The 17915-nt window shown below is 39.2% G+C and overlaps 1 protein-coding gene across 1 annotated transcript in view; it reads left to right on the forward strand.

The window, feature by feature from the left end:
* Positions 1–13119: 13119 nt before the first annotated feature.
* Positions 13120–17915, forward strand: part of LOC110173688 (ras-related protein Rab-26) — a 207497-nt gene continuing 202701 nt past the window's right edge. The window contains exons 1-2 of the mRNA XM_020939708.2: positions 13120–13501; positions 16014–16124. Coding sequence (XP_020795367.1) covers positions 13319–13501; positions 16014–16124 — 294 coding nt within the window. The 5' untranslated portion in view covers positions 13120–13318. The remainder of the gene's footprint in view (positions 13502–16013; positions 16125–17915) is intronic.

The raw sequence follows: 17915 nt of genomic DNA on the forward strand, positions 1-17915 counted from the left end.
GTTTCTGGGTCTTAATGGTCTTTTTGATCCAACTGGAACTTCTAAATGTATTAATTATTAAAGATTTATTACAAGAACCCTTTTGACAAGTGCTCCTGTGTTTTTAAATGCCATACACCTTCACTAGAATCATTTGGATGATTTCAGACCTGGAATTGCCCATCTCTACTGAACTAAAGTTAAAAGGAACTGTTAACTTGAACTACCACTGCATGACATCACAAGGTTCATCAGAGGATTTTGAGTAATCCTTTATTATTAGTCTGTCTACAACTTCAAACAAATGTGAATGAAACAAAGCTCAACACCAGATCTGTTTTGAAGGAAACAACAGTGTAACGTGGTTTAAAGCCAAAGTCAATTTTGCATAATCTAGGACATTGTTCCCAAAGACTGGGTCGTGACCCTCAGGTGGGTTGCAAGAGATTTTTTTATTGGGTCGCCTTGTCACGATCTGCATGTAGGTTGAAATGTTACGACATGTTTTATATAATTGATAATCCTTTTGCAAATTCACGTTTGTTAAGCGAGAGGAGCAGAAGACAAACAGACTGAGCTGCACTTTCTTGTTCTTGTGGTTTTACAGCAACATCACGTCTTGGTTGTTTTGTAGTGGAAGGTGTTTGTTGGTGAACAGCTGGTGCCTTTCACTTTGGTGTTGACTTTTTAAATTTGTAACCAAGATTAAGTGAGGGATTGGGATTTTGCTTTGTTGCCGCTCCACATACAAAATGTTCGCTGCAAACTTGGGATGATTTAGGCAGTCAAAGGTTACCTTTTTTGTCCTTCCTGTGTATCAATACTGCCCATCGCTTTCGCCTTTCACTATTTTTCAATTCCGTTGGGAAGGGAAACAGTTTGAACAGAGGTTTGCAGTCACACACATCTGATTCCCTTTTGCAGTTATGGAGTTCGCAAACTTCCGAAGCCCATTTCTCGAGCAGTTTTCCGCTGTCAGGACATCCAATAACCACACAATTACGATGTCTGAATCCCAACATTAAAATATGACAATCAGAACCAGAAACAAAAGTGATATGGCTCAAAAGACTTAAAGATCGGCTTTGACAATAGACGCATCCCACTGGGAAATCAAACATGGCAATTTGATGCTCACTTTTTTGAAGGGCCCTTCCCAGTATGCTTTGCACGATGACTGGAAGTCCGAAATTCAGGATGCATGTACTGAATGTTGAAAAGAACATTTAATGTCCCAATGGTGATTTATGGATCCTTTTATTGCTGATTCGATGATTGTTTAAAACTTTAATAATACTAATTGTTCAAAGAGACACGATCACTCAGTCAACAATAAAATATCCACATTAATGTTCAATCCATTTTATTTTGTGATTTACAAATAATGTCTATTGTCTTGGGTCGCGAAGGTTTGTGACTTTTAAAATATGAGTCCCCAGAAAAAAGTCTGGTCCTAGATCAGTGTTTCACATTCTGGAGTTGGCATATCACCTGCATTTCATGGAAATTTTAACCATACTACAGAATTTTCTCCTTTCACTCTTACAGTAAGGCTGGATGTTTGTTTTCAATAAAAGTCTCTTAGTCTCTTTTTTGGCCCAGCAGCGTTGAAGGATGACTCAAAATGCAGAGGATTAATTTCGCTGCACAAACAACAGCACTGCAAGAAGTATCAGTAACTTTTCAGAATTTAAACCCACCATGCCAAAACAAACTATTATATTTTATGATTTACTGGCTTAACAATTCTGCATCTTTCTCAAATATAGAAATGTACGCAAATATAGCCAGTAAACATTTTAAAGGTGCACTGTAGGAATCTTTTCCGGTGGTGAGTTTGCCACCTGCATGCAAATATGGAGATGTTATTGCTTGGGATTAGTCTGGATGATGGAGAGATGACAGTAACAAAAGACACACTAACAGTCAAAGGTTTGGACATACTTTTTCAGTGTTACTTCTTTAATTCTATGATTGTTTAAATTGTAGATTCTCACTAAAGATGTCAAAACTATGAATGACACTTGTAGGATGTAGCAAACAAAAAATAAACTCAGAAGAACTTTTTTAAAATAGCCACCTTTTACTTTGGTCACTACTTTTTACTTTTGCAGGGTTCCCACTAGCCAGGCTGGCCTCTGCTCAGTTTCATTTCTCTCCAGTGACTAGATCAGGAATCAGAATACACTAGATGATTTGCGAAAACCCTAGAAGTGCAAGTTCAGGCACCAGCCATCAGCAAAGAGCCATACATTTTTTGTTGGCAGCGATTCCTGAGATCGAGGATTTAAAGCCGGAACAAAGAGAATGTTTGAATTTAAGCAAGGGGAAAGACGTTATTGCCCTTCTTCCTATGGGATTTGGGAAAAGCTTAATATACCAGTTAGCCCCGTTAGCGTTGCATTACATACATCACGACCAAATAGCAGTGATTGGTTAAATGAAAAAAAGTACCAGGCCTGATTGTTGATCTAATGCTGCGAGGTCAGACGGTTTTTACAAAGTGAAACCAGCTGATGAATCAGGGTAGATTCCCATTTCATGAAAATAGAAAATGTCATTTTTCAGGCCAGGAAAATTCATGAATTTTTGTTTTTCTTTCACGCAACCACAGCGTTCTGTCAAGTTATCATTAGGTTATTATGATTATTTCCAATAAATAGATGCACTGAGAGTATTTTGAATGTTAAACTAGAATCCCAAACCATAAGGTGAGAGGAAAGCGTTAACATTTCTAAAAGAATGTTAAATTCTAGACATGTAGGGTGCTGTAAAGTCATGTAAAATTCACTTTAGGTCATGAAAAAGTCATGGAAAATTTGAAATTGAAATTTTGTCAGTGAAAAAGAGTGAGAACCCTGCTTTTGGCATTTCTTGACTCAGGCCAAAAGTTTGCAGCACTATCAACAAAGCAAAGGGTTTGAGGATTTTAATATAAACTTTAAAAAAAAAGAAGTTGATTGTGGTTTATTTAATGTTTTATCCTTTACTACATAATTTCATATATCTTGCATTATATATTTGGTGTCTTCTGTGTGTATGTAAAATGTAGAAAGTAGTAAACATGAAGGAAAAATATATCGAAAAAGAAAGTGAATCCAAACGTTTGACTGGTTGTGCTGTTGCTCTCAGTTTCATATTAAGAGTAGATAAATGGATACAACTAAATAACTAAAAAATAAAATATAATCCAAAGATTCATTGTTGACATTTTACCATAGGCATTTACCAGGCATTTCTCCGCCACTTTCGGAGTTTGCCCACCTTGTTTGTGAGTGGCAGGAGCTGCGGAGGAGATGGAGACAATGGACTGTGCCACTTTGAATCATGAGTCAGCTCCGAACAGCTCACTCGCTATTTGTGGACTCACTCCCTGATGTAAAGCCTGTTCGTACCACAACGGGCCTATCTATACAGTCTCTTCGAGCATCATGCATCGGTGATACATCGTCACCGGCTATAAGAGAACATCGCAAATTTATTCGGTGTGCAAGACTCAATAATTCAGTTCAACAAAAAGGTGCGCCGCGTCAATCCGTGTGTCATTCGTTCATTCGTTTTTCAATATAAAATCAAAAATAAGTTGTTTTTTCATTTACTTTTCTTCATTATTTGTCTCCAAAACCAGAATGAGAAAAACAACGATTTGTGTTTTCAGTTTCTGATTTTGTGTTTAAATGAATAATGGAAAAAATGGATAGCGGCCGTTTCCCGTTTCCATGATTTAACCAGGACTAAACCAAGGCTAAAACAGGTCCAGGACCAGACCGGAACCAGACGGAGACCAGGACTGAAAATCATTTAGTCCTGTTTTAGTCCTGGTTTAGTCCTGGTTCAGTCCGAATGCGGCGCAGAAGTCCGGCATCGCAGTTTAAGTCACGAAAACGGGAAACGGTTGTAATCCGTGTATCGTTCGTTCATTCGTTTTTCAATATAAAACTAAAAATAAGACAATTTTAAAAGAACTGATTTCTTCAGTATTTGTCTCCAAAACCAAAATGAAAAAATGGATAATGATTTGTTTTTTCAGTTTTCGATTTTGTGTTTCAATGAATAATGGAAAAAAAAAAAACGGATAACAGCCATTTCCCGTTTACGTGACTTAAACTGCGATGCCGAACTGAACCAGGACTGAACCAGAACTGAATCAGGACTAAACCGTTTTCAATCTTGATCTGGTCCTGGTCTGGTCCTGGTCTGGTCCCAGTCTAGTCCCGGTCTCAATCCCGGCCTCAGTCCTCATCTGGTCCTTGTCCCGGTCCTTGTCCCAGTCCCGGTCTTAGTCCCGGTCTCAGTCCTGGTCTGGTCCTGGTCTGGTCCTGTACTGGTCCCAGACCTGTTTTAGTCCTGGTTCAGTCCTGGTTCAGTCTGTAGTTTAAGTCATGTAAATGGGAAACGGCTGCTATCCCTTTTTTCCATTCTTCATTTAAACACAAAATTGAAAATTAAAAAAACTAATCGTTGTTAGGATTTTGGTTTTGTGTTTTCTCCCCCTCCCTCTTTTGTTGCAGAGTTTGAGTGGGGCAGGGGGCGTGGCTTCTTCAGGAGCAGATGAGCCACACCTGCAATCTGTTCCTTCATCAGCCTCTGTATTTAGCCCTGGTCGTCTCACCACCACTTTGCCAGATCATTCCGTCCTGTTCAGTAGTGCTCTGTCAGGCTCTTGGAAATATATCCATTTTGCTTGCTGCTTTGACGTTCTTCTTGGACTTACCTGCTTCTGTTTTTGCCCAGGTGTCTCCCTGGTCGTCTGCCTTAGCCTCTGGAAAAGCCGGCCAGCTCCCTGCCTTCTCAGCCTGCCTCCCGTTTGGAAAATAAACTGTTTAAAACTTGACTGAGTCCCGGCTCTGCTTTGGGGTCCCTCTTGCCAAACCTTAACAGTTATCCCTTTTTTCATTTTGATTTTATAGAAAAATAATGACGAAAACAGTTGTTTTTTTCATTTTCTTATTTTTGGTTTTATATTGAAAAACAAATGCACGGATTTGCGTTACTTTTCATTTTTTTGATTTCTTCTTGGAGCAGTAGAACAACAGCACCATCTGCAGTCTGACTTCTTTAGAACCATCTTCCAAGTGTGAGAAAATTGGTATGTTCCCTCGTCCTGATTTACAGTCTAGTGGGTGTGTTTCTGGATCTTAACGGTCTTCCTGATGGGGAGTCTGCTACCTGCTTGTCTCCATGGAGATTTTAACTTAGAAAGTTCCGCAGTATGGCATTGAATTGCTGTGACTTGTGTGCAGTTTGACAATTAAATGCACTATTCATATGAAAATAATGAAAACACATTTCAAGTACACTTGGATTAAATAGGTCTATAAGATTGACAGTTCTTCTCCTGTCCATGTGTCCTTGGGCAAGGCACTTTACACCCTGCCTGAGGGAAGGTGGTTATAGAGGCTATACGTGCAGATTGGGTGCCACATCATTAAACAGCAGCGTTGCCTTTCGGGAAGCTGTGGCTTTGAGAAGTTCATACACTCCAATCAAGGTCACAGAGGAACGCATGAAAGATTAATGACTAGAAAAACTATGCAGGATTAGGTTTTAATATTAAAAAGGAAAAGTATTACTACTATGACCAAGGCTGCTCCTGTATCTAACTGCTACATACATGGTTTTTGATGTCTGTACAATTATTATGGGTGGTATATGGTAGAGTAACAAAAATATACTCAAGTAAGAAGTACAAACTAGTGAAATAGAAATGATTAAGCACACGTAACTGTCTGCACTATAATCTCTATGGAGGCAAGCAGGTAGTGGATCATCCAAGAGAAAGTTACTTGGACAAATTTTATTCATCCACAAGGGAAATGATTTGGACACAGTGGCTCACACATCACAATGTAATAACAAAGAGCAAAAATAGAAATGGTAATAAATTCTAAATAAGTAGCAAAAAAGAGCAAGAGACAGATGTCAAATAAGACATAATTATGTAAATTTAAATGTACAAGTCAAAATAAAATTGAAAGATAAGTAATAAAATATAAAATCACAGCTTTATGCAAGAGGTCATAGGAAGACAGTGCAACAATGACATGATGATTGACAGGACATATGGTTAACATAGTGCACCTTCAATGTAACTGAAAGGATAAAAAAATACAACACAATCTGGTATATTCAAAAAAGAAAAAAAAAATTAGACAAATAACGATGATATTGTGGGTGGTGTGCAAAACACAAATGTTGTTTATTGTCAACATAAAGCTTTTGTCACTTGTACACTTACAGACTGTGGGAAGATAAACCAAAACTTGTATTTCCGTCATTATTACGATAACTTTTATATTGTAAACTATATTAGACTGTGTATGTAAGTAAGTTTTTTTTTTTGTTTTTTTTGCTTTTCACAGACATGTCAGAAAGATGCTATACAGAACATTCATTCACTGCACACTCAGTGGTGATAAACTACTATTGCAGCCACAGGTGCCCTGGGACAGATTGACAGAAGCGAGGCTGCCAATCTGCACCATCGGTCCCTCCGACCACTACCAAACACACACGCACACACCACCACTTTCATACTAGGCAAAGTGGGTGAAGTGGCTTGCCTAAGGACACAACAACAGTTTTTGTGACTGGCGCCTCCCTATGGCACCTGATATTCCCAGTGTCTCCCATCCAAGTACTAACCAGACCAGGCCTTGTTACCTGGTCCCTGAAGGGTTGACCAGGTTTTGTATTCACCCTGTGTGTGTGTGTCTGTCCACCTGCGATAATTCCGCCATTTATGGACCGATTGTCACCAAATTTGGTATATGGGTCAAGCCCCCATGCTCGATGCCACAAAAAAGTTTGGTGATGATCCAAGGTCATTTGAGGTCACATGGGTCAATAGAAATTTTTTGGCAATTTTGGCAATTTCTGAACCATCTGTGGCCTAAAATATTCACCTAATCATCACACAAGTTGGCACACACATAACCGGGGTACACTGGATGTTACAGGTTGAAACCAGTCAAAGTCACTTGAAGGTCAAGGTAACCAAGGTCAAATATGCATTTTTTGGTCATAACTCTGCGAAAGGATCGAGCTAGAGCAACAGGAGTGCCCTCAAAATCTCAGAAAAATTATTATCTATTTATAATTCTGTGCATTTGTATAGTAAAGTTCCTTTCTCTTTCAGTGTAGCTGTTAAAATTCGAATTGGAATGAAAATAATTTCCATTTCATCTTTTTCTGGTGACACACAACACACTGATCTACAGTCACACAACTAACATACACACAACTCATGAAAAATGACATTTTGGTTACACACTAGTAAACACAGACATTCTCATGTGTGACCAATATCACACAAATGTTCATGGGCCTGTACAGATACACACATTGCTTTGTGGATATAACGATCATGTAATATGGGCTGGACTCCTCATAAGCTGCTTCTGTGCTGATGAACTGACTCCACCAATGCCTCATGGAGACCAGGTTGCTATCTCTTATTGCACTTGTTTAGCTTCTGAAATCTGATGGGATCAAGCTTTAACAAGCTGGTACGGCCACAAGTAAAAGTACAATACATTATTCATTCACACACAGGCTGCCAATCAGTGCCAGCAGCCCCTCTGACCACCACCAACACACACACATCACATTCATAAAATATGATGAAGTGTCCTAAGAACACAACGACAGTTTTGGCCACTGGCGCCCCACACTGAAACTTAATATATTGTTGTATCTGACTCCAAATAAAATCATGATGAAGATATGGCACTTGATAAGCAGTTCTTTCATTTACAGTCATTTAAAGTGGAATAAGGCAGCAGCAGAACTTTCCATCATTCGAGATCCGCCTCCACACGGCTTAAAGACCCCACTGCACCATCAGGACCACCAGCACAATCTACAGTGAACATCAGGCACTCCCAGGACCCATGGCATTGCCAAACACCAGACAGACAGTGTCTTATTTATTTATTTAATGTCAACTTCTCTTTTGCCCGTCAGTTTCAAAGTCCAGGCAAACTTCTTTAATATGCACTTTGTTCCGTGTTGTATCCTTGAGGCTCAGTCCATCTTCACGATGAATTGGGGCGACGTCATCCTTGGGCTATACTGACTTCAATTTAACTTTACTGCTTTTAGTGCTTTCTCTCAACGCCCTGAAAACGTTATGCAAATATCGTCTAACCCGGAGCAGTACATTTCACTCTTTATACGCGCTGACACCGGGCTGCACCTGTGGCCCTTTACCTACACGGAAATGAATGAGGAGAAAGCATGTGAGAATACTAAGCAGTTTAAAAATGCAGATGAGACTGACATGTTTTCCTAATTATGACTTAGTTTGGTGGGATAATAACAGTTAATGTTTGTGAAAAAAAAAAAAGTTGAAAAGAAAGTAAAAAATAAAGTACAGGATGTAGTGCCTAGAACGGTTTGCATTTGTCCAAAGTTTTTCCTCAATTATACATTCTAATTAATCACCACAATGAGTTTAAGTGCTTTTCACACCTTTCAGAGAGGAGTTTTGCAAATTTGCTCTTACAAATATGCACTTTAAACTTGAATAAAAATAAATAAAACTTTTTGGCACGGTGGCTGAGTGGCTTAGCCAGATTCATCAGCCAGTTTCACTTCGTGGAAACCGTCTGATGTTGCAGCATTAGGATTCGTTTGCTCGATGGTAGGTGGTTACATTTTTTATTTAACCAGTCGCTGCTATTTGGTCATGATGTATGTAATGCACTGGAATGTTCAGTGGTGTCCAAGTAACTGCCAACACAGCAAACAAAGCAGAGAGTGAAAATCCTCGATCTCGGGAATCGTTGCCAGCACAGAATGTATGTCTTCATCCGCTTTGTTTACTGTTGTGTTGTATCACAAAAGGGACACAGACAGGCGCTTGAGTTTGATGTCATGGCTTCACAGCTCTTCACTGAAGGGCGGTGCGCGGTCTACAACTTCCTGGTTCTTGCAAACTGTCTATTGTATTCCAATACCTGACCTAGTCGCTGGAGAGAAATGAAATTGCCAGCCTGGATATGAGTGACTAGGTTCTGCTTTCAATTTCCGGGTTGCCTGGACCTTTCTGTGTAGAGTTTGCATGTTTCTCCTTGTGTCTGGGTGGGTTTCCCCTACAGATTGACCAGTATGAGTTTTTCATGGCTGATGATGATGATGATGATACAGATCGTTAAGGATCCAGAGAAACCAATGGCCAAGAAGCTTTGGCAATATTTTTGGGCCAATATGTGGGGTAGATTTAGGTAATTTTACCCAAATTATCTCATTTGAATTCAGCACAAACTCATCCGTGCCCTTTTCTTACTACAAACTGGATAACAGGAGATTATTGCAGTTCCCTCTTTGCACAAAAATCTTCAAACAAAACTTTATGCATATGGAGGCAGCTGGTTGGTCAAATTAAATATCAGCCTCTGCTAGAAATTTAAGGCAGAGAGCTGATATGTTAAAAATGACAAAACATTGGCCTGATAAATCTGCAGTATATATAGATGCACCTGTATCTATATCGGCCGACTGATTATATCGGTTGGCTGATACTCCAGAGACTCCAGTTTCTTCCATCAACCCAAACCATGTATATTAAAAAAAAAAAATCTCCAGAAATTAAAATAGGAATGGAGGTGAAGACGAGGAGCAGAGGGGCTGGGCTTTTTGACTTGACAGCCAGCTCAAGATCTGGAGATGTGTCCCAGGGCATAGTACTGCTGTGACTCAGCAGCTTTGAAGGATGGGTCAAATGCAGAGGACACACTTCCCTATGGGCACAATTAAGTGTACTTTACCTTTAACCTCACCATCTCTGTGGATTCACTTTTGACATGTAAAAACCATCTTGAGCCTTGTTTGATGTGTTCCACAGATCTTGTATAACTCAGCCCTGACCTGCCTCCTTGTGGTTTAAAATTCCGCCTGTGATGATTAGAGGTTAGCATAGTCAGGAGCGGCCTCATTAAAACTCCTGCAGTGGCCGAGCGTGGCTCCTGTGCTTTGTTACAGGGAACAATGGATCAGTTCAGCTCCTGGAGAGAAGCAGAGAGGACACTGACTTTTAATCAGACTAATAATCATTTTGTAACACAAGATTTTTATATGAGAAGTTGTGGTTTGTTTGTCTGTTTTAAAAGTGCATTTGACAGGTCAGAATTTCACTAAAAGATACAGTATTTATATTTAAGACTGTAAATTATAATCATTTCTTTTTGTAAAGGTCTTCTATTACGCAAAATAGATTTTTGTGAGCTTTAAGTCGTGTTGTTACCTCACGAAAAAGATTCAGAGTTTCATGCGCACATACTTGAGAAACACTTTTTTTTAATTATTTGTCTGTCTACGTCTCCAAAGCTGAACATGCTCTGTTCCACCTTGTGATGTCATGTGGTGATACAGGAAGTGCTCCAGTGTTTCCATACACCTTCACTAGAATCATTTGGATAATTTCAGCCCTGGAATGGACAATCTCTACTGAACAAAAAGTTAATGGTAGCTGTTAACTTAAACTACAACTACATGACATCACGAGGTGGAACAGAGCATTTTGATCTTTGTGTAATCCTGCATTATTAGTCTTTCTGCATCGCAAAACAATGTGAATAAAACAAAACACAAGTCCAAGTCTGTTTTTGAGAAGAAAACAACATTATAACATGACTTAAAGGTCACAAGAATCAATTTTGTGTAACATAGGACCTTTAACTGATATAAAACTATGATAAATATTGACCACAGGTACTACACCTCCAAGTCAGAATTAGAAAAACATGAAAACCTGACACAGGCACTTTAACTTTTATTCTGAATCTATAGGCAACATAAAAAGATAGAGTGTATAAAATAAACAGCATGTGCCATACTCACCATTTCTTCCTGCAGGTCAGGTATGCTTTCACCATACGCCCGAGGGCAGGGGGACATGTTTTCCCTGTCACTCTGCACCTGTCAGGGTCAAAACATTGCTCCAATAAACGATTTATCACACCTCACTCATCTGTAGTCTCCTTGTGTCCTGGCGCAAATGTCACTTTACTACAGTAGTCTAGACTATTAACAGGCAAACTGATGTCAGTGGCTGCCTTATAAAGGGAGCAAGTAGTCAATTGTGTTACTTAAGTACAAGTACAGACACCGGAGCAAAAAAAAAACAAAACCTCAAGTATAAGTTAATTTCCGAAGTAGCCAATTAAAGTACCAGTCTTCACTAGAACCATTTGGGCCATTTGGATAATGTCACCCCTGGAATTACCAATCTCTACTAAACCTAACAAGGTGAAAGGAGCTGTTAACTTGAAAGCTTTGGGGATGTAGACAGACAAATTGTTACTCAAACGTGTGAATGAAACCGAACACAACATAACTCCAGGTATGTTTTTGATGAGGTAACAGCTCGTGTTGTAGTGAAGATCGCACTAGTTAAGACCAAGACCACAGGGACCCACGACCAGGACAAGACCAAAACCTCTGAGGGTCGAGACCGAGACAAAATCAAGACTTTTAAAGGTTGAGACCGAAATGAGACCACGGCCCCTCAAGACCAAATCAAGGCCACCTTTATCATTTTCTACATTTATTTCTATTTTACTGTTATTTTAATGTATCAATGTCTTTATCTTTATCTCCCGCCTGCTGACTCCAGACAAACGCACAAGCCACAGTGATAAGCCCCGCACAGTCCTGCACAATGGTATAAGTTTGTTGCCGACAGTAGCAGCTGTAATAAAATGTGATCACACTTGACGAGTGTCAGACCTCGAAACCGTAACTAGACCGAGTCCAAGTGCCTGCAAGACCAAGAGAAGACTGAGTCTAAATGCGCTCAAGTCCGAGACGAGACGCTCCATGATCGTGGAAAAACTCCAGGCCAGTCTCGAGCATTGACACTAGTAATATACTATGACACTATGTAATATAGGACCTTTAACTAGCCTGATTCATCAACCAGTTTCACTTTATAGAAACTGTCTGACCTCACAGCATTAGAATTTGTTTGCTCAAAGGTAGGCGGGTACTTTCTTTTATTTAACCAATCACTGCTATTTGGTTGTGATGTATGTAATGCGCCACTAACAGGGCTAACGGGGTATATTAAGCTTTTCCCAAATCCCATAGGAAGAAGGGCAATGACGTATTTCCCCTTGATAAAATTCACCAAACATTCTCTTTGTTCCGGCTCTTCACTGATTGGCTGGTGCCCGAACTCGCACTTGAACTTTCTAGTGTATTCTGATTCCTGACCTAGTCGCTGGAGAGAAATTAAATTGAACGGAGGCACTAGGTGGCACCTTGTAACAGGGAGTGTATGATTTTCAGATTTAAAAAAAAAAGTGAAATTGAATAGTAGCCTAATAACAATACAACATAGAACTGACAATATAGCGTACTTGGAACCATATGGCATTGTAACCTGCACTTTTACCAACAAGTGTCACTTTATGGCCAAAATTCTTGAAGTAAACAATTCTAAAACACAACTTGAAGTTTTAAAATACCCTAAATATCCCAAGTTCGCTATGTTTTATTACTGTGAGTGATCGGCATAACAGATGGACTGACTGACTGAAAAGTGTCTTATTTATGGTCACCGGACGTCAGTTTTGAGTCCTGTGTCTCCTGTCCCAGCAAATTTATCCAAAACCACTGTTTATTCACAGTTTTATAAAAGAAATGTCCCTGGTGTCTCTATTTTTGACCAATTTGATCCATGCCAACAGTAAAAATAGGCATAAATTCTCACATTTTTAGGTAAAATACAGAAAAGCTGCTTAAAAATGACCAAAACACAAAGAAAATGTGACAATATTGACTCTTTAGTAATGAATGGGCCAAGAATTTTCCTTAATTACGCACTCGTTTCACAATTTTATTATTATCCCAGTTTTTGATTTTGAAAACCTGCCACTTTAGTCTTTCATTTCTATAGATGAAAATATTCAGGATTTTAAAAGTAGTGCAAAGAATATCAATTTAACTGACATAAAACATTTTCCAAGTTCACTTTTCCTCCGCGTATTTATTTCTGGAGATGCATGGTTCCTTTAAGCGTACAACAAGCGGCATGCTCCACCACCGTTGCGCGCTCCTCTCTCCCGTCCAGTCTCCACGCACCCTCTCTCCACCGACTCCGCACGCCAGAGCAGATCAGACAGAGGAGGGAGAGAGTTGTTTCACTCCGCTGCCTACCCACGGGGACCTCATCTGCCTCATCTCCGCGCCGAACCTTTGCCATTTCCCCCCCGACATGCTTCTAAACCACAGGTGAATCCATCTCCCGCGCTCTCCTCTCCTCCAGCAACCACAAACCCCGCCAAACCGTACTTTAAAGCGCACTTGGGCTACTTTACTGCTTTTTGTCGGAGCCATGTCGCGGAAGAAGGCAGTGAAAGGCAAGGGGAGCAGCGCCGCCAAGAGCCCCAAAGCGTCTCCGAGCGGCGGGCGAGCGGCCAAGGGTCTCGCCGTGGCGGGCTCCCCCTCCTCCGGCGTGGTTTACCCGAGCAGACCGTCCATAAGCAACAGCGGGGAGTTTTATGACATCTCGTTTAAGGTAAGAAAAAAAAAAAAAAAAGCAGATAATTTAACAGATTTTTAATGTTAAACGGACTTTTTTATTTGTGTTTCAATGCGTAACTGCGTCAGTTAAAGGTTCTATATCACGCAAAATGTTCAGTTTCAAGTTGTTACCTCATCAAAAACAGACCTAACATGTTTGAGTTACCCTTTATTATGACTCTGTTTACATCTCCAAAGCTCAAAATGCTCTCTTCCACCTTGTGACGTCAGTAGGAGTAGAAGTGGTAGTTGTCAAGTTAACATCTAGCCTAATTTTGATCGTTTGTTCGATTGTGATTCGCAATTCCAGCGCTGAAGTTATCAAAATTATTCTATTGAAGGTGTTTGGATTTGTAAAACACTTCGGAGCACTTCCTGTATCACCGGATGACATCACAAGGTGGATCAGACTGTTTTCAGTCTGAGAGAAAAACCTAAATTGTGTGTTAAAAATGTGTGAAGGTTGCCAAATTATGCACAAAAATCATTAGCCGTTTTATTTAGTTCATAATAACAACACAATCTAACTGCCTAGAACTGATATTTGGTTAGTGTTGTCACATTTCAAACTCGATTTCACTACTTTCGATACTTTTGACGACTCTATTTGGGTGTACCGTACACATCTTGGCATTCTGCCCCCAGACAGCTGTGGCTCCAGATGTAACTCCACAGCGTGATCCAGAAATAATTAGTCCTAGTATCTTGTGTAATGATACAGACACAGTTAATTAGTCACATTTCAGTAATTAATAATAATAATATGACACATGGTTAGGATATACAAGGGAAAATACAAATTGTGAGCTGATATGGATGTTTTATTTTTTTTGAGCCCATACCAATAGCTGATATTTGGCTTACTACTTTGGCAGATAACTGATATTTGCTGTTCCCGATATTCAGCTTTTATTTCTTTTTTATAGTTCTTAAAAGTCCTATATTACTAAAAATGGATTCTTGTGAGCTTTAAGCCATGTGAAAAAACATCAAAAACATACCTGGGGTTGAATGTTTTGTTTTGTTTCATTCACACATGTTTGATTAACCCTTTATTATGAGTCTGTCTACGTCTCCAAAGCTCAAAATGCTCTGTTCCACCTTGTGATGTCATGAAGCTGTAGTTTTAACTGTTCCTTTTACCTTTAGGTCTGTAGAGATTGGCAGTTCTAGGGCTGAAATCATCCACACGATGCTAGTGAAGGTGTATGGAGTTTGAAAACACAGTGGAGCACCTATTCTTAAAAGCAGGTTAAACAACAAGTATTTAAATCTCTCAGAAGCTAAGCAGGGCCGGGTTTGAGTAGTACTTGGATGGGAGACCACTGGGAATTGCAGGTGCCACAGGGGGGCACTAGTCACAAAAACTGTCATTGTCGCCTTAGGCAAGACACTTCACCCACATTGCCTATTATGAAAGTGGTGTGTGTGTGAGTGGTGGTGGTTCGGAGGGGCTGATGGCACAGATTGGAAGCCTCTCTTCTGTCAGTGTGTCCCAGGGCAGCTGTGGCTACAATAGTAGTGTACCACAAGTGTTGAGTGAATGAATAATGAACTGTAAAGCGCTTTGGGTGTCTTGAAAGGTGTATATATTATATATATATATTGCTATATAAATGCAGTGATTAATTAATTAAATTCATTAATTAATTAAGCTGTCCATACCAATAACTAACAGCATAGGTTAGTTTTTTTTTTTTTGAGTTAGTCATGACTTTTAAAGGTTCTATATTACACAAAATGGACTCTTGTGAGCTTTAAAGCATGTTAGAATGTGTCTTTCTCAAAAACAGACCTGGACTTGTTTTGTGTTTCATTTATATATGTTTGAATAATCCTTTATTATTAGTTTGTCTACATCTCCAAAGCTCAAAATCCTCTGTTCCACCTTGTGATGTCATGGAGCTGTAGTTTTCAAGTTAAATTACCTTTTTACCTTTATTTCAGTCGAGATTGGCAATTCCAGGGCTGAAATTATCCAAATGATTCTAGTCAAGGTGTATGGAGTTTAAAAACACAGTGGAGCACTTCCTGTATTACCATGGGACATCACAAGGTGGAACAATGTTTTCAGTTTGAGGGAAGAACTCAGTCTAAATAGGCAGGATTTGCGCATTAAACGTGTAAATGGAAAAAAAAAAGTGATAAGGAGACGACATTATAACATAGTTTGAAAAATAGCGCAATATGGGCCCTTTAAACTTAGTCATTGTGTGGAAAAAATGAAAATACAACACAAACGGTATGATGAAATAAGTCTCCTTTTGTATTTCTATAAAAAACTCTTACATAAGTTTGCTCACTGCTATAACCGTACCTCTGTGTTAGCCCGTGTTGACTTTACTCAAACCTTTTGCAGATAAGTTTTGATTTTTATTTTCCGTGCCTTCTACTTCTGACAACTTCCCACTGAGGCATGCAAGCTGACAACTCACCGAAAGAAAACAGCCCTGGACTTTTCACGGTGTAAATCTTCTAACTCTGTGTGTGTTGTCTGGTGGTCTCAGGTGATGCTGGTGGGAGATTCCGGAGTGGGGAAGACGTGTTTGCTGGTTCGCTTCAAAGACGGAGCCTTTCTTGCCGGGAGCTTTATCTCCACCGTGGGCATCGACTTCAGGGTAAGAACACGGGCGGTAAAAGCGCTCTACCTGATTTCAACAGTCTTAAAACAAAAAAGTGGAAAAACAAGAACTGATTTTAAACGGTTTGTGGTGTTTATGAATTTCGAGGATCCTCACGAATCGCCCTGAAGCGTTTACAAGCTCTTTTTGCAACTTTCAGATCCTGGATTGGACAACTAGCATGCTGACAGTGCATGTCCTGCTTCTCTGACAATAAAACACTTTGTAATTCGATGCAGGCAGTACACAGTGGACCTCAAGAGCTGCTTATACAATAGACATCTGCTGAGGCATAACAAATTTTGCTCAAATCTATGGAAAAAAGTCCGGTACGGAGCCTTTAAATGTATAACACATTTGCACAGCAGAACCTTAACAACACTCAGGTAGGTCATAAATTTCAGGCAAGTACAAGATTTGCATATAGAGATAATTAATGCAAATTTTCTGGCAGTATAAATTTGTAGTTTGTCAGTCCAGTACCTCCAGATTGAAAATGATAGAGCTGCTCGATTATGGAAATCATGATTTTTTTTTTGTTACACAATGCATTTATTCAGCATTTCTCTCTCAAATAAAACACTTTGTTATTGATAATTTATGCAAAACTTTCAAATTGAAAATAAATATAGGCTACAAATCTGAACCTTAAAGCAGTTGTGCAATGTATAAAACATAAAATGAATAAAATATACTTTGAACTTCAAATAAGGCATAGAAAAACATAAATGTATCCAAAATAAAATATATGTCCAGCTGTTCTACAATCTCTATTTAAAAAAAATTAATAAATATACTTATTTATAAAAAAAAATATATATATATATATATATTAGGGATGGGCATTCGATGAAATTTTCTTAATCGATCGTCGGAAGAATTAACGATCGATTATCGATTAATCATTAACGTTTTTATATTAAAATGATCATCATTATTATTACTATCTGCACTACTAATCTGCATAAATAAATTCAACTTTACGACATATAAACCGTAACGACTCTAGAGCCACATCAATCCGTTTGACATTATAATGTGTTTAATTCAGTTTTGTGCAACTCTCACAGAAACCAAACTTAAAACCACATCATGCTAATTTGCATAAACTCAGCGAAGATAAAACTACAGCTCTTGTGTCGCTGATGCGGCCAATTTCTGTTGGATTAAAAGACATGACTCAGTGGAATACAGGTTAGTGTGACCATATTTGCGTTTGTCAAAACCAGGACACCGTACGGGGGGAGGGAGGTGGGGACTCGTCATCGACATTGCGCGACTCTCACCTGGTAAAGCTTTTTCCCACTGGACACCGAAACATATGTTCCTGCTTTGTACACTGTGCACATGGACTCACACTTGTCCCGAACGCAACGGAAAGCGTGGAATTTCTTGTACAAGTCATCGTGAAATACGCATTTGTGCTTCGGTACGTTGCAGACTGACCGACTGTTTGTGTCTCGCTCCTTCTGATGCAGAGAGACACATGTACAGACCCCTGTTTGGTCACGCTACACACAGCAACCTACATTCGGTTTGTCGATTAAAATGAACGTAATCGATGAAATTCTTAATGATCAATTATCGATTAATCGATTAATCATGCCCATCCCTAATATATATATCCCAAAATAAACTTTGTTGGGCTTTAAATAATTTCAACTCGATTATGAGTTTGAAGATTGTTTGACACACAACTCGAAATCGCGATCAAAATTTGATTCTTAGAAAATTACTTCCGGATGGCATATGAAACGTCTTTATTTCAAATGCATGATCTAAATGACC

The sequence above is a fragment of the Boleophthalmus pectinirostris genome, unplaced genomic scaffold (genome assembly GCF_026225935.1).
Source record: "Boleophthalmus pectinirostris isolate CB_2022bp ecotype Guang Dong unplaced genomic scaffold, ASM2622593v1 HiC_scaffold_14, whole genome shotgun sequence".
Classification (NCBI taxonomy): domain Eukaryota; kingdom Metazoa; phylum Chordata; class Actinopteri; order Gobiiformes; family Gobiidae; genus Boleophthalmus; species Boleophthalmus pectinirostris.